Here is a 17872-nt window from a genome sequence, read left to right on the forward strand (position 1 = left end):
TAGGAATTAAGCATTGTACTTCTCAGCTTTTTCTTCGCAAAATTTCACAAAATTTTGTGAAAGAAAAGCTCAGTAGTACTTCCTAAAATATCTCTCAAATACTATCATAATATATATGGCTTGGAAAGGAATAAATTACTAGTAAATTATATTAGATACAACGAGACAATTAAGGAGATCAGTTGTCTAGCCATGCAAGCTAGCTAGCATGCTTGAAATTAAATCTAGAATATCATATATATATATATATATTATTGTATAGTACTCAATGACCTCAATGCAAGTGATTTTAGGGCCATGCATCGAGTCTAGTAAATGGGATATATATATATATATATATATATATATATATAGTTTCTTTCAAGTGCCCACCACCATGCTCACCAATAATGTGACACTATTCTATTGGACGTCATTGGTGGACATGGTATGTGGGCATGATATGTGAACACTTGAAAGAAACTCATATATATATATATATATATATATATATATATATATATATATATATATAACTGGCTTGTTTTTTAATAGAAAGCATCCCTAACCCTAATTTATGAAGCGATCGAACCTGCGCCGCGCCCACACGAACCGACCTAACTTTTCCATTTGTCACTTGATAAAATATATCGCCCTTATGCATTACTTTCCTGATATTTTTAATTTTTTTATCAATATATTATAAAATTTTAATTCACACGGCATTAATACTTATGCATGCATGTTATTAATTATAACATTTATATTTCAAAAAATGTTGTTCATTTTTGTCACATATAAATAAAATATAAAATAACAAAAAAAATTTAATTTGATAGATTTCATATAATAAATATTTGGGAAAATCGCATATATTATCCATGTGTAATCCCACGTTTGCTGATAACCCCCTATGAAAGTTTTTTAAGCTAATAACTTAATGTGATTCTAGATATGTATCATGCACGTCATTTTCAGCTAAAAATAACGAAAAAATGACGAAAATGTCCTGCTTAAAAAATTAAAATATTAATATAAAATAATTAATTATATATAAGTTTCATAGTTATTTAACTAAAATTTGATTATTTTATTCAATTAAATATAAAATTATAAAAAATTTAATTTAATCATTTTTTATGTAGGGGTATTTTCGTCATTTTTTAGTTGTAAAGGTTTGCTTGCTACATATCTAGAATCCTATGGGGTTATTAGCTTAAAAAACTTTCATAGGGGGTTATCAGCAAACTCGGGGGTTATCATGCTTTAGTACCAGAGGTGTATAAATTATTGGTTAAATTATCTTGGCTCTATCCCTGATTATATATAAATATATATGTGAAATTTAATCGAGCTATGTTAATATCTTTTTTAAAAAAATACAATAGCAGCCGGCATGTGTATATATTAATGTTTGGAAGGCCTTCTAAAAAGTACTTTTCAACTTTTTTTTCACAAAATTTCATTTTTTTTGTAAAAAATAGTGAGAAGTGCTTCCTAAAATCTCTCCCAAACACTATTATAATATGTATGGCTTGGCTTGGGAAGGAATAAACTACTAGTAAATTATATTATATCCAACGAGATAATTAAAGAGAGTTGTCTTCTAGCCATGCTGCCATGCAAGCTAGCATGCTTGAAATTAAATCTAGAAAATCATGGTACCAATATGGATTTTTTTCATACCAATATTTCAGAATTCGGTATCGATATGAATTTTTTTCATGCCAATATTTTTTATACGGTATACCGAAAACTCACCCCTAGTAATATCAATGACCCAAAATTACATGCCTTGAGATGCAAATGATTTTCGGGCGATGCAATATCGATTCCAGTAAACGGGATATATCACTAGCTTGTTTTTTTTAAAAAAAAAAATAGAAAGCATCCCTAACCCTAATTTATGAAGCGATCGAACCAGCGCCGCGCCCGCCCACACGAACCGACCTAACTTTTCCATTTGTCACTTGATAAAATATATCTCCCTTATGCATCCCTAACCCTGATATTGTTTCCTGATAAAATATATCTCCCTTATGCATTACTTTCCTAACTATCAATATATTATAAAATTTTAATTCACACGAACAACGTACTCAAAGACAATACTTATGCATGCATGTCATTAATTATAACATTTATATTTCAAAAAATTTTGTTCATTTTTGTCACATATAAATAAAATATAAAATAACAAAAAAAAAATTAATTTGATAGATTTCATATAATAAATATTTTATCATGCTCTAGTACCAGGGGTGTATAAATTATTGGTTAAATTATTTTGCAAAATAATTGGACATATTGGGGCGTACAAGATATTGATTAATTAATTAATTTTGCAAAACACCTAAAACTATTGGATGTATAAAATTTTGATTTAACCAAAATTTTATCTAAATATTGGGATAAAAAATAAAATATATGATATTAAAAGTAAGAATTTTTTGTTCTTTATTTTTTTTCTTACAAAATATCTAATGTATCCCGTAGACCGTAGTGATTAACTATATAATTTTTTAACTTCAAAAAAAAAAAAAAAAACTCTACAAGTTTTATAACATAACAATGTTGTTTTATACTCTATTTATTTATATAGATATAAGCCAGATATTTAAATTAATTAATTTAGAGGGTGTTTAGCTAATCTTATTATAAGCTCTTAGAACTTAAAAGCTAGAGATGTAAATGAGCCGAACAGTTCGTGAACAGTTCGGGGCTCGGCTCGTTAAAAGCTCGTTCGAACTCGTTTAATGAGGCTCGTTAAGGCAAACGAACCAAGATCGAGCTTTACAATATTCGGCTCGTTAGCTCGTGAACATGCTCGTTAACAAACTCGTTAGCTCGTGAACAGGCTCGTTAACAAGCTCGTAAGTCATCTCTTAGACGAAAAAATAATAGTATTGATATTTAATTTATAAATTTATACTTTACTTATGAAAATATTGAAAAATATATAAAAATTAATTTATTAGAATAAAATTACAAATTTTAATAATATTATTATATTTTTTTCAAATATATAATTTAGTTTTTAATTAATTTAATGAATATTTAAAATTATAATTTAAATATATTAAGCTCGTTTAGGCTTGATAAAAGCTCGAATAAGCTCGTGAGCCATGAATATATTTGTTAAATAAGCTCGGGCTCGACTCGGTTATAAATGAACCGAGCTTGAACATTCAAAAACTCTGCTCGGCTCGGCTCGTTTACATCCCTATTAAAATCTGTTTTACGAGCTTATAAGCTGTTAGAACTTATTTTAAAAATAAGCTGTTAAAGTGTTTGGGTAAACTTATTTTAAACAACTTAAATGTGTTGATATGTTTGATATTATAAGATCTTTTTATTGTCTAAATTACCAAAAATAATATAATTTTATGAAAATAATGTTTCGAGTTATAAATATACGAAAACATTTTTAGAATAAACCTATATTAAAAATAAAATTGTTTTAATATTTTACTTTTAGAAAAATTTATGTGATTTGTAATTTTTTTAAAATAATAGTTAATGAGTGGAGGATAAGATGAATATTTATTAAAATAATCAAGGATATTTTAGAGAAATAGAATATTAAAATAAGATTTTTTCCCCCCTTACTTTTTTAAAAACAGCTTATAAGTTGTCAAACAACTTATTTTGATAGCTTATAAGTTGTTTTTTTAAAAAAATTTACCAAACACATTTTCAGAGCTTAAAAACTCTAAAACAGCTTATAAGCTGTTTGAAAGAGCTTTTAAGCTATGCCAAACACCCTCTTATTTCCATTTTATTTTTTTTCCTCGTTTGGGAGAATAACCGGTTCCGGTCAAGGTAATTATCTTGGAACCAATCCGAACTGTTGACCGGCTCTATTAATGGTTATAGATCGGTTATGGTTCGGGTCGAATCGGTTCCATACACATAAATTTAAAATATTTAATATAAAATTCTTAAAGAACCTCAATTTGTTTTTAAAAAATTACCAGTTCCAGTTCTGATCCGGCCTGCCGAATCCTGCACCATAACTGGAACCGGTTGAATAGGTTCCAAAAACAAAGAACTAGTTCAATCCATTCCTTAATGGATTGAAGCCGGTTTTGGGTTTATCGATCGATTTCAGGCCGGAAGGTTCCAGGTTTATCGATCGATTTCAAGCCGTTCCGATCCGAACTGATCCGTTAAACATGCATATTTGTTTTTATCTATATTAGTAATTTTTAAATTGGATAATCAGAATAACTTATTTTAGGAGTTGAGATCATTAGTACGATTTCTTAAAAAAACGAGAACATTATTCAGTGAAAGAGTATTGCATGTTCTCAAGTTATATAACAAAAATGTAGTGCATTTACAGAAAGAGAAAATTATTTTTTTGGTCATGTATATTTTTTTATTTTCGAATTGCGATTTTGGTCACTACAAGAAAACACGTTGAATAGCGACGAAATATTAAAATTCGTCCCTAAATTTAGCGACGAATTTTAAAAAAACGTCGCTATTCGCGACTAATTATAAGAAGGGTGTGCAGATGGGGGGAAAGTTTATGGTTTAGGGCCACAGGCGGTTGGTTTGTAACCTAAGGCCACTGCGCAGCGAGCGCCAGAGTAAGGCTTCTTCCAGTGCCGCTATGAGAGCGGAAGTTGAAGTGGCAAGAGAGGAGATCATGCATCAAGCGAACGAAGAGAACTCAAAGCTCTGTGATCGGATCAAGACACTGGAGAATACAGTTCGTGCCTTGGTGGCGAGTATGGACGCGGGAAAAAAGAAGAAATCCGTTCTTGCGGCCCATTTCACACACGTGTCTGGCACGTATGGAAATCATGAGGATGACGACGATGAAGGAGACTACTTGGTGTATGGAAACAATTGGGAGGACGAGGAGGATGATGACGAGACCCAGCCCCCTTAGTATCTGAACTCAATTAGTATATATGAGTTTCAGGGTTTGAAAAATAATTAAACAAGTATTTTGGTGTTAACATTTTGTAGTAGTAAATTATGTGGAAAAACAATGAACCTATCTAATTAATTTGTAGGTTTTTGTTATTTTAATGTGTGTATGAACATTTTATATATTTAGCTGTATAGTAATTTGTAGGTTTTCGTTATTTAGCTGTATAGTATTGCAACAACAATATAGTATTAAAAAGCAAAACCATTTTAAAAAAATATATTTTGCGAGATTTAGCAACGAACGATGAATAATTTGAGTCACTGAATTAGCGACGAAACACAATATATTTTGTCGCGCTTAATGACGTGTAATCATCTCATATTTGTCGCTATTAGCGACGATATAAAAAAATAAAATATAGATATTTAGCGACGAATGTGAGTACGTTTGTCTCTAAATTAGCGACGCTTATCAAAAAAATCGTCGCTATTAACGACGTACAAAATATGATACATGTCGCCAGTCGCAATTAGCGACGAAATAAATATGATACATGTCGCAATTAGTGACTAAATATTTAAAAAAACGTCGCTAATAGCGACGAAAGCAATACATGAAGATCGTCGCTATTAGCGACAAAAGTTTTTATGAAGATTGTCGCAATTAACTACCAAAATATATATTTGTCGCAGTTAGAGACGATTTAAAAATTGTCGCAAATAGCGACGAATCTGAATTTAATTAGTCGCTAATTGCGAAGTTTTTTAACATTTAGTCATTAATAACCAACGACGAAGAAAATAAGGACGATTGTAAAAATCGTCGGTAAATCGTCGCTATTTTAAATTTAGCGACGATTCAGGACCCTTAAAAACGTCGCTAAAAGTCGATTTTTTTTTTGTAGTGGGTCCTCTATATTATCAAATTTAAGTTTTAATTAGTCCGCTATCTTTGTTTTGAACCAATGCAGTACAAAAACACTAAAATTTCCAAAAATAAAAACTACATGACCAAAAATTAAATTAATAACTTAGGAAACTAAAATGGCAAATGGGCTGACATATATAAAATTACCAAAAAATGCAGTTTTTCATTAAAAAAAATGGAGTGTAAATAAAGCTTTCAACATATATGGTATTGTTATAAATTTATTAGAGAAAACGAGATCATAGAATGATTGGTATGAATGAATGAAATAAGGTATGAATGGAATCAATATTACAATGGAATGGAGATGAAAATGAAATGATATTTTATATTCCATATTTATGATTGGTATCATACGGAATTAAAAACGGAATGGAATGACTAATACCATTTTGATTCCATTCTTACGATTGGTAATGCAAAATAAATCGTAAGAATTGAATGAAATTCTTTGTAACAACAAAATTACCCTTTGTTTATATATAAAAAAAAAAAAAAAAAAAAGAAAGAAAGAAAGTAAGTACAATTATATCAATGAATTCATTAACTTTATCATTCCATTTTATTAATTTTTTAAAAAAATACGTAATCAGATATATATTCTAAAATATATGTATAAATAATCCTGAATTGTAAATAAACAACTTATTTAATTAAAGATAAAATCTACAATAATAAAAAAATTAACCAAATTATTCTAATTGTAAAGTCATAAATAAATCAACCAAATTATTTAAATAAAATATAAAATAACCAACTTAATTGACGGATTATACTTAATAACATAAACATCAAAGCTTATAGAGAAGATAATTTATGCTAAAATAAAAGAGCCAAGCGTGAAATTAAAGGATGGAGTATTTTTTTTTTTCCCGTTGTGAGATTAATTGGTGAGGTTAATTAAAGATAATATTATCACATGAAAATAAATGGAAGTTGAGGAAGGAATGAAATGGTGATTCCAACTTAGTTGGAAAGGAATCAATATTCCCACGGAATTGGGAATGGACATTCCTATTCCCATGAACATACCAAACACAAAAAATGAAATGAGCTTGGGAATGTCCATTTCATTCCTATCCCATTACTGCATACCAATCATGTCCTGAGAGAATGGAATAGAGAAAAGAGGAATGAAATCAGATTTCTCTAATTTGAACTATACACATCTACTTATAGACTAGAGAAAATATTACACAAAACGAATATTACAATCAAATCAATCACCTAAATATCATTTATATATAACACTCCTTAAATGATTGGTGGAGCATCCAATGTTAACTCGTTAAAACCTTGTTGGTAAAACCTAGTGAAAAAACCTGAACGAAGTAAAAAGAGTATAACAATTGATATTTCCCCTGATTTCAATCACCGAATGTTCTTTAATTGATGCATCCCTATCTTGTGCACCAATTTCTTGTGTGTTGACTTCGGTAATACTTTTGTGAATAAATTAGCTACATTGTCATTGGAGTGAATTTGTTGGACATCAATATCATATTTCTTCTGAAGTTCGTGCATGTAGAGGAATTTTGGCAAGATATATTACGTTCGATCACCTTTAATATATACTTCCTTTAATTGTGCAATACAAACAGCTTTATCTTCGAATATTGTCGTCGGGCTATCTTTTGTTGTTGATAGTCTACATGATTATTGAATATGTTGTGTTACAAACCTCAATCATATACATTCTCGCCTTGTTTTATGCATTGCAATTATCTCTGAATGATTTGATGATGTCGTTGTTAAAGTTTTCTTTGTCGACTTCCATGATATAGCAGTGCCCCCTCGTGTAAACACATAACCTGTTCGAGATTTGGCTTTATGTGGATCTGAAAGATAGTTTGCATCTGCATATCCTAATAAAGAGAAATTTGATTTTTTCGAATAAAACAAACTCATGTCAGTTGTATCGCGAAGGTTACGAAATATGTGTTTTACACCATGACAATGTTTTCGGGTTGGAGAAGAGCTATATCTCGCTAGAAGGTTAACATAAAATGTTGTATCTGGTCGAGTACAATTTGCAAGATATGATAATGCACCAATTGCACTCAGATATGGTATTTTCCAGACCAGTGATATTTTCTCCATCTTCAAGTGGACGAAATGGATCTTTCTTAGTATCAAGTGATCTAACGACCATTGGTGGTGCCAACGGATGTGCTTTATCCATGTAAATCATTTTAATATCTTTTATGCGTATAATGATTGATGAACAAATATCCTTCTTATAAATGTTCAATTTGCAAGCCAATACAAAATTTTGTCTTTTCCAAATCCTTCATCTCAAATTCACTTTTTAAATAATTGGCAGTTTTGGTGAGCTCTTTAGCTAGGAGATTTAGATCATCCACACATACTGCCACGATTGCAAAACCTTCATCCGTCATTTTTGTAAAAACGCATGGACAAATAGCATCATTTGTGCAACCTTCTTGTAACAAATACTCGCTAAGGCAATTGTACCACATACGCCCGGATTTTTTGAATCCATATAATGAGTTTGCAGTTTTATTGGCAACAAGGTCTTAGAGATTGTATCACTTGCGTCTGATGACTTAAATTCTTCATGGATTTTCATGTATATGTCGTTATCAAGTGAACCATATAAATATGCAGTAATCACATCCATAAGTCGCATGTCCAATTTTTCTGATACAACCAAGCTAATCAAAAATCGAAAAGAGGTGGCATCCACTGCAGGTGAGTATGTTTCCTCATAGTCGATTCCAGGTCTCTAAGAAAAACCTTGGACTACAAGTCTGGCTTTATATCTTTTAATTTCGTCATTTTCATTTATTTTTCGTACGAACACCCATTTGTATCTTACAGAGATTATATTTTTAGGTGTTTGAACTACGGGACCAAACACTTTACGTTTCTCTAAAAAAAATCTAATTCAGCTTGTATAGCCGCCTTCCATTTTGTCCTGTCATTTCTTTGTTGGAAATTTTTAACAAATTGTGTTTCGGGATCATCATTGTCTTGCATAATATCAAGGGCTACATTTAGAGTGAAAACATCATCGATGTTTGTATTACTTCGATCCATATTTTACGAGATATCAAATAATTTGTTGAAATCTCAATTTTTTTCATGTGATTGTGATTCTTCATGAATAACGTTTTTCACATCTATTTCATTTATTTCTCTTGTTGTGTCATGTAAAGTTGCTTCTTTTGGAGCTGTAACTGATTCTTTATCTTGTACTTTTCTTTTCCTAGGTACCTTTCTTTTTAATTTTTTTTTACAATTGTTTTTGGCAATGATTTAATTTTTTTATTTTTTACAATGATTTAATAAAAAAAACATACTGTACATGAACACAAACATGTAGGATTTTTTCACGGTTTACCGTACACCACACATTTTTTTTCTCGTTTAAAGTGTTTGTGAAGAGTTTTTATTCCTACAGTAACACGCCAGAAAAAGAGGCGTGATTAAATTGACATCACGTTTGCTGGAAAGGCGTGGCTCAATTTTTGTTAAAGTTTGACTAAAAAAATATTTTTTTTAAAAAAAACTTCAAATCACGCCACTCAAAGTGGCGTGACTTTAATTTGTAAAAATTTGGTCAAATTATAAATATGTATATTTACAATGATAATACATTTTATTTAATAATAATAATAATACCAATAATAATAACTGTCCAAAAAAAATAATACCAATAATAATAATATATTTGATAATGAATTTTGATGGATAATATACATTTCGCTTATGTTAAATACATTTTATTTTTTAGTGTTATACTTTAACTAAAATTTTATTATATTGGAATAAGATATTATAACAAAATTATTGTCTAATTAATAAATAAATAAATACAATAGAATGGACGTGATTTAATATTTTATTTATTATTTTTTGTGAAGTTTTTGTTGATATATTTTATTTGTGCATTATAAAATTTATTTTTATAATTATTTTTTTTTTATTGTTATCTTATTTAATTTAATACAAGTATTATTCCATAAATTTTTAATTTGCATTATTATTTTGGTTTGTAATGAAAGTAGTATTTAAAAAAACATTATCAAATATATTATTATTGTTATTTTATCAAGTAGTATGTGAAAATTTCATTATTAATATATTATTAGAATTAAAATAATAATTATTAGTATTAGTAAATATATTTGTTATTACTCTTCTTATTATCTAACCATTATTATATATTTTTTATTTTTTTTAAATAAGTAGTTCATAAACAATTCATTATCAAATTTATTATTGTTGTTGACTTATTTTGTATAATTATTGTCAAAGTTATTATTACAATATTTAAATTATTATTAATAATAATATTATTCCTAATTTATTTAATGCAAATATATAATAAAATAATAAACTATAAAATGTTGTTAATGAATGCTCAACTGTATTTATTTATTTAATCATTAAACAACAATGTTGTTATAATATCTTATCCTAATATAATAAAATTTTAGTTAACGTATAACACTAAAAAATAAAGTGTATTTAACATCAGCGAAGTGTATATCATTTTTCAAAATTCATGATCAAATTATTATTATTATTATTATTAAATAAAATTTATTATAATTGTTATTATATAAATTTATTTATATTTATATTTTGACCATATTTTCATTATTATATTTGTTGTTTTTAATGTTGACATAATTTATTTGAGTACTATAAAATATGTTATTATACTTAATTTGTTGTTGGTAGTATTAACCTTCTTTATTTATTACAAATATTATCAACTAAATTTTCGGTAATTATCTTTTGTTTTTCATGAAATAATATTTTTTTAAAATCATTGTTAAATATATAATAATAATAATAATAATAATAATAATTTTATATAATATTATTATATAAAATGGATTGAATTAAATCACGTCCATTATACTGTATTTATTTATTTATTAGACAATAATTTTGTTATAATATCTTATTCTAATATAATAAAATTTTAGTTAAGATATAACATTAAAAAAATAAAATATATTTAACATAAACGAAATGTATATCATTCTTCAAAATTCATTATCAAATATATTATTATTATTAAATAAAATGTATTATCATTGTTAATATATATTTATTTATATTTATTTTTTGACCAAATTTTTTACAAATTAAAGTAACGCCAGTTTGAGTAGCGTGATTTGAAGCTTTTTTTTTAAAATTTTTTTTAGTCAAGTGGCATGATTTGACGTTTTTTAAACAAAAATTGAGTCACGCCTTTTTAGAGGACGTGATTTTAATTATATCACGCCTCTTCTTGTGGCGTGTTACGGTAGAAACAAAAACTCTCCGCAAATACTTTAAACGAGAAAACAAATATATGTTGTACGGTAAATTGTGAAAAAACCCCAAATATGTACGTAAAAATGTATTATATAAACAAGCAACGCGTGCAATTCGATATTAATTTTAAATTATAGATTTAAAAATTTTACATCGCATTAAAAATTCTACACACGTGCATTTGTATGCACGTAACACCGTAGTCCGTAGCCAAACCAAACAATACTGTCTTGTATTTTTTTTGTTCAACTATTTTCAGCTAGATTTATATGTTATAGGATTGAATTCGTGTCATTTGGTTTGGTGGGGATTAAGTCAATCGGAGATGAAAAATTAAGTTAATTTATTACATAATGTGCACCATTTTTGTTTTTGTTTTTGTTTTTGTTTTTATTTTTATTTTTTTAAAAAAAACCATCACATCAACTCTATGTTTTTTTTTGAAGCGCATCAACTCTATGTTCTGACCAAACTCCTGAATGAAAGCACCTCGTAACTAGACGATTTTTATCAAACCTAACAAGAAGAAATCAACTATAAAGCTCAACTGTTTTATCTTTTTTCCCCTTCCGAGAGCTAAATCACACACCATGCTTCCACTAGTGCTTCTGAGTCTCAGAATATCGATTGGGAACGAAACTGGTGGCAATTTTGACATCATGATAGGCTCAAAGTACAAACAAAGAACGAAAGGAGATCCTCTAAAATTTAAGAGATCCTTGGATGGCTTTGGCATCTCCTACAGCAGAATCTAGCCTCTTGACAATTTGCTCGAGCGCCACAACTTTTTCTGTGAACGAAGTGACACCTGAGTTGGTGGACTCGACCAATTTGTTTGCTGTTTCTAAAGCAGAACAGAGCTAGGTTCCATTAAAGAAACATAGAAACTGTCAGTATGGATCATATCAGTTTCTATTATGAATATTATCAGGCAACATTTCAGCAACATGAGAAACATTACACAAGAACAAAGAAAAAGAGAATGATAGAACAAAGAATGAAAAAGTGCAAGAATATAGTCAAATTCTCAACAATATTACCATATTAATTAATATGAAGTTCTACGAAAATAATTGTAAAAAACTTCAAATACACCAGGAAATTGAAAAGATGAACCCGCTGTGTCACAAATTTCCAAAATGAAAGTGCGTACCTTTAGAGTTAGTGTTGTCCAAGAGTGGTCTGTTCCTTCAAGAGCCATGTTCAATTGGTCAAAATTCTCCTAAACAACAAACAAAAGTTAGAATCTGCCTGCATGAAATGTTGCTTCGGATCAACTTAGCAGGCAGAAAGATAACGGTAACCACAAAACACGTGCAAAACATGGTTTGGATGAGGAAAATATAAATGCCAAGTAGATAGATCAACTGCCGCCACAATAAAATAATCAAACGCAACTGCTTACTTCTCGTTGATGTTACGTTTACTTTCAGCGGCAGAGTAACAGGCATCAAAGATGAATAAGTGTAAACGTAGCTAAACAGAAAGGTAACTAAACATTTCTAGAGAGATCACCCATCTCATAAGTGTGAAAATTTTAATCTCCTTGTTATTTTTCATTTATCTCTTGGCATGGTGTTTCATCCATAATTGAAACTCTCTCTCTTTCGTATATTAAGAGAGAGACCTCATTGTACCAAAGATATTAATCAAAATAAACTTTACATAAAAAAAAAAAAAAAAACTCAAGTTTTAAAGTTGTTTCTGTTCGAGTCATTGAGTCCAAACGATCAAATGAGTCTAGTTACTTTTTTTTTTTTTTAAAGATTCATATATCTCTTCAAGAAAAGAGGAAAATGCAAGCTCCTATGATTTTACTCTACTTAAAAGAATTACAAGAATACAGTATTCCAACACAAACTAACATATATTTTGAAAACGATTAAAAAAAAGAGAAAAAAGAACACAAACTAACATATTAAGCCAGCCTAAAAGGTCAATGAACTCCAGATTTATTTTACTTGAAAAATTATAACGATGGACAATGATAGTGTGATTTATATATTTGGGCAAAATTAAAATTAAAATTTATATGCTTTTAAGGGGTAATAGAAATAAAGCCGGGCTTAAACCTTATCGGCGCACGGTCGATGATAACCAACATATATCGCAGAGATCAAATACAGAAAGTTGAAACCTGAAAGAGCTTAGGAAGATCGGACGGCGGCGGATGAGCGGACGGCGGCACGCGGTGGTGGACGGGACCACCTGAATTGTCCTCGCCGACGTCATTTAGCAGATCGCTGATGCACAGCAACGGTCCCCCGACTCCCCTCATATCTCAAAGTAGAGTTGAGGATTTGTCGGATCTAAATCGAGATCCTTCCAGTGCCCATATAGGAAGCCCGAACAAGTCCCAAATTACATGGCCCAGGTGTGAAGCCCAAACAAGCCCCAATTAATCCCAAGCCCATTTGCAGGGATAATGAAAACCGAAAGGGCTGTCGTCCGTTTCTCAGTTGCGCCGCCTGCTATCTTTTCTCCCCCGCATGTTCGTTAGCCACGCACCACGGAGAAGTCCCCTGTGTCTCCACCACCTGGTCTGGTGAGAACATTTTTCAATTCTCATAGTAAAATTTTCAGTTTTGAATGTTTTGAATTCTTTGTTGGGCCAAATCGTTTCTCGCGATGTGAATTGCTGTTAATTCTTGTTATAAAATACAGTATGGACTAAAAATCCGTTTTTTTTTAAAAAATTCTTTCTTATTAATTATATTATTCCTCTACTTTTTGTATCTCTGTAGATTTGGTATTTGTTCAGTTTATCTCGTTTCTTCTTTGTTTAATTGGGTTCGTGGTGTGACGAAGTTGTGAATCTTGTGCTTTTGAGGAAACTGTCTTTATTGTATATTTGTGTTAAGAGTTGCATTGACCGAAGCTTGTGCTTTTTTGTGGAGAGAATGCGGCAATGGAAGTATTCATGGCCATGAATATAGATTGATAGATTATGTTTTTGGATTTCTCAACTTTTCTCTGCTTGTCCTGGATCAAGGTTTGATTATCCTTTCAAAGAATTTTCTCTTAAGGTTAAAACAGTTTCATTTGTACGTTATTTCTAGAAATAGATTAGTAAAAAACATATATATATATATATATATATATGTATATTTTTATTTATTATTTCTTTGCATGAGTCATTGGCATGAAAGAGATGAAATGAAAAAAAAAATGTCCCATGGATTTGGTTCTTAATGTGGTTTAGTCTTTCTTACATTACATAAATTTATCTGGTTTTCTACAGGATAGACTATTCTTGGAAATTATGGGATTTAGGAACATCAACATAGTAACACGTTTGAACGTGTTCTTGGTGGACATAAAATCTTGAGTGCGATTTTTTTTATTGTGAAACGATTTATGGATTTTGTGTCTCAATGAAATGTGTATGATTTTATTTAATTTCTTGAGAAATTGGTTTCTTTTCCAGTTTGTTATTCAAATAAACTTGCACATATTTGGGATTTTCTATTTCTATTTAATGATAAAAAAAAAAACTATTGGGATATCCTTTTTCGACCTGACGGGATTCCGAAGATTCGGGTCCTAACACTTGTTAAGTATGGAATTGAGAGAGAAAAATGATCATAGTTCTGATCGGGCCAGGGATTGGGTAGGACGGCTACGGGAAGGGCCCAACCCGATCCCAAACCCTAATTACATTGCTTCCCTCTTTCTTTCATTTCACCTAATTTTGCTCTTCTGACAGAGAAATTTAAGACTACAATCAGCGAAAAATATGAAGCTATTCGATGGCAATGACTCTGAAAACGGTGACCTATCGAAGATTCAGATTGACCGCGAATTTGCCAAGCGCTACGAGTACAACAAGAAGCGAGAGGATTTGCAGAGGTATGAGGAGCTAAAAAAGAAAGGCCGGCTCGACGTTTCTGGCTCAGACTCTGAAGATTCTTCGTTTTCGGATGAGGAGCTTTCTCTCGAACCGAGTAAGAGTAAGGAATTTTTCCACGCATTAATTAAGGTTAAAAATAGAGACCCTGTCTTGAAGGATAAGGATGCGAAGTTGTTCGATTCTGATTCTGAGTCTAAGTCCGAAAATGAGAGTGACGGTGGTAATGAGAGAACAAAGGGGGGTACTGGTGATGGTAGAAAAGGTAAGAAGCCAATGTATTTGAAAGATGTTATCTCTAAGCAGTTAATTGAGGAAGGCCCTGAATTTGATGACGAAGATGATGATCAAATGGTCGGCAAGAGTAACAACAATGGTAACAAAGTGAAGACTTATATTGAAGAACAGGAGGAGTTCACGAGAGATATACTGAAGGCCATTGAGGAGGGGGATAATCATGAAGAAGACGACGTAGATTTTTTTAAAGTTAAAGAAGGTGATGGTGTTGAGGGAGAAGAAGAAGAGAGTGAGGTTAGGAATAAGCTGGATGAGTATTTTGGGGAAGATGAGAAGTTGGACACAGACACCATGTTTCTGAAGAATTTTTTTCGAGAAAGATTGTGGCTTGATGATGGGAGAAGTAATGATGCAGGGGGTGGCGAGATTGAGTTTTCGGAGGATGAAGAAGAGATAGAGAGGCAGGAGGATTATGAGAGGGAATTCAACTTTCGTTTTGAAGAGAATGCTGGGGATAGAGTGATGGGTCATTCACGAAGAGTGGAGGGATCCGTGAGGAAGAAGGAGAACTCAAGGAAATTGCAGAGGGATAGGAAGGGTGAGAGAATAGCCCAGGCAGAGTTTGAGAGGAAGGAAGAGTTGAAGTATTTGAAGAACTTGAAGAAGAAGGAGATCAATGAGAAGTTGCAGAAGATTCGGGAGGTGTCTGGGATTGGGAAGAGTGAGAAAAGTTTGTTGGATGAGGATTATTTGGAGGAGGAATTTGATCCTGAGGAATATGATAGGAAGATGGAGGAGACATTTGATGATGAGTATTATAAAGCTGAGGATGTGGATCCAGAGTTTGGGAGTGGGAGTGATGATGATGAGGGTAATTTTCAGAAACCAGATTTTGACAAGGAAGATGAGTTACTTGGACTTCCAAAGAATTGGGATGATTTAAAGGAGTCCGGTGAAGGCTTTGCTTCAGCCAGGCGAAGGATTTTGGAAAGGACAGAGGGTGATGGAGATGAGAATAAGCTTTTAGAGGATGGACATAATGACTCTAAGCGGAATAAGAAAAGGAAGCCTAGTGAAATAGAGATGACAGTCAGAGAGCAGTTGATGGAGGAGTATTATAAATTGGATTATGAAGATACAGTAGGAGACTTGAAAACAAGATTCAAGTACAAACCAGTGAAGCCTAAAAGATATGGGTTGACCCCTGACCAGATAGTGAAGATGGACGAGAAGGATTTGAATCAGTATGTTTCAATAAAGAAGTTGGCCCCATACAGAGAGAAGGAATGGAAGGTTCCTCGTGTTAAGATTATGCAGCTAAAACAGATGAACAAAAACCCTCTTCATGGAGAAACTAAAAATTTCATAAAGAAAGATAAGAAGACGGTACAGCGTGGGGATCAGGAAATAACTAAAGTCGTGGGTTCTATAGAAGATGATAGAACACAGCCTGATGAGTTAAATGGTGATGTGAATGACATATCCAGACGGAGTAAGAGAAGACGGCGCCAAGCTGAGCTTAAGCTATCTCATTCTGCACTTATGGCATATCGGAAAATTCAGCCAAAATCTAAGAGCAAGAAGCAATAGTGGACCATGGTGGAACTTTTTACAATTTCTTCTACAGGAGGTAATATTTATTTTTGCCAAGCTCATTAGTACTCTTAACTTGATTGTTTTAGGCCTTTTGGCCCCTTTCGCATTTTCTAAACTTCGACGATGTTGCTTTTTTCTTTCTTTTTTTCCTTTTCTTTTTATTAAAATAAGGGAATTGCATTGGGAAACAATCTGGAGGAAGTATATATAACGAAATTCTGAAACTTTGATTATTGGAAGCTTTCTCAAATGTTTAGCCAACCATTACTGCCTTCCAGTATTCTCGAAGGACGATTCATGAGCTCGTCAGTGATCATAGTTGAGATCGCCCGTGTTTCACATTGTTTGATATTGAATTAGCAATATATTATTGCGACAGTTTCATACTTGTAAATTTCGAAGTTTGAATGTACTCGAGCATTCTTGATCTTTTCATCTATTGTCTTTACCATTCCTCCCTTATGTTTGTGAGTTTCATGAACTTAAAAAGAGATTGAGACTGACTGGCTTATTGAATGGAGTTAAACAAACTGACAGCTTTGTGTGTTCTACACATCCACCAGAATCTGTGATGATGAGATCTCTTCCTTTAAAATTTCAAATTTGCAACATACCATGTGTTGGAAAACATTAGGCATCGAACTCATAAGAAATCCATTGTGGAGTTTCCGCTAAATACTAGATCATTAGTAGTTTATGTACTGCCCGAATTACATCGGTGATTTGGGCTCTGCTTTTCCAAATATGGGCCAGCATTTGTGTTATACTCTGTGCTTGAAAGTCCTGCACATAATTTAGTTTCGATTTTGTTCAGCAGTTCCATATGCAAAATCTGGCATAAATATTCCGAGTTTAGATCGTGGTTATACATTGATCGTGGTTATAAATTCACATTTGTCATTTGTTTGTTACGCTGTATTCCTTCTCGGCTTCCCCACAAGACATGTCGCCTTATTCTTTTCTTTTCTTTTTTTTTTTTTGTTTTTTATACCTACGGGAATACTTTTGAAATCTATTGTTTGGTTCTCATTTGCATGGTCTATGAAAAATTTACCGAGTGCAGCCTGATAATTTTCGGATCAAAACTCCAGAACCACAATGTGTGA

General features: G+C 31.3%; 2 protein-coding genes across 3 annotated transcripts; one reads left to right on the top strand and one right to left on the bottom strand.

Annotated features, from left to right (window-relative positions):
- Positions 1-11490: 11490 nt before the first annotated feature.
- Positions 11491-13511, bottom strand: LOC140882724 (uncharacterized). The gene is made up of 3 exons (XM_073288893.1): positions 13224-13511; positions 12240-12308; positions 11491-11946 (listed from the first exon to the last, which is right to left on the bottom strand). The coding sequence occupies exons 1-3, from the start codon at positions 13362-13364 to the stop codon at positions 11788-11790; spliced, it is 369 nt and encodes a 122-aa protein (XP_073144994.1). The 5' UTR covers positions 13365-13511; the 3' UTR covers positions 11491-11787.
- LOC140882723 (protein kri1) lies at positions 13499-17228 on the top strand. Of its 2 annotated transcripts, XM_073288891.1 has the most exons (4): positions 13608-13631; positions 13986-14078; positions 14793-16800; positions 16938-17228. In XM_073288891.1, exons 2-3 carry the CDS (start codon positions 14034-14036, stop codon positions 16758-16760), a joined length of 2013 nt encoding a protein of 670 aa, XP_073144992.1. In that variant the 5' UTR covers positions 13608-13631; positions 13986-14033; the 3' UTR covers positions 16761-16800; positions 16938-17228. The 2 variants fall into 2 exon arrangements, with proteins under 2 accessions (XP_073144993.1, XP_073144992.1); XM_073288892.1 differs by lacking the exon at positions 13986-14078 and having other exon boundaries at positions 13499-13631.
- The last annotated feature ends 644 nt before the right edge of the window (positions 17229-17872 follow it).

This window comes from Henckelia pumila, chromosome 2 (genome assembly GCF_033568475.1).
Source record: "Henckelia pumila isolate YLH828 chromosome 2, ASM3356847v2, whole genome shotgun sequence".
Taxonomy (NCBI): domain Eukaryota; kingdom Viridiplantae; phylum Streptophyta; class Magnoliopsida; order Lamiales; family Gesneriaceae; genus Henckelia; species Henckelia pumila.

Bases quoted from the DNA above. Each gene is read 5' to 3' on its own strand.
- LOC140882724 (XM_073288893.1), bottom strand. From the start codon at position 13,364: ATGAGGGGAGTCGGGGGACCGTTGCTGTGCATCAGCGATCTGCTAAAT. The intron at 12,309-13,223 runs GTTTCAACTTTC...TTTGTTGTTTAG, and splicing joins ATCTTCCTAAGCTCTTTCAG to GAGAATTTTGACCAATTGAA. The intron at 11,947-12,239 runs GTACGCACTTTC...AATGGAACCTAG, and splicing joins GGACAACACTAACTCTAAAG to CTCTGTTCTGCTTTAGAAAC.
- LOC140882723 (XM_073288891.1), top strand. From the start codon at position 14,034: ATGTTTTTGGATTTCTCAACTTTTCTCTGCTTGTCCTGGATCAAG. The intron at 14,079-14,792 runs GTTTGATTATCC...CTCTTCTGACAG, and splicing joins TCTGCTTGTCCTGGATCAAG to AGAAATTTAAGACTACAATC.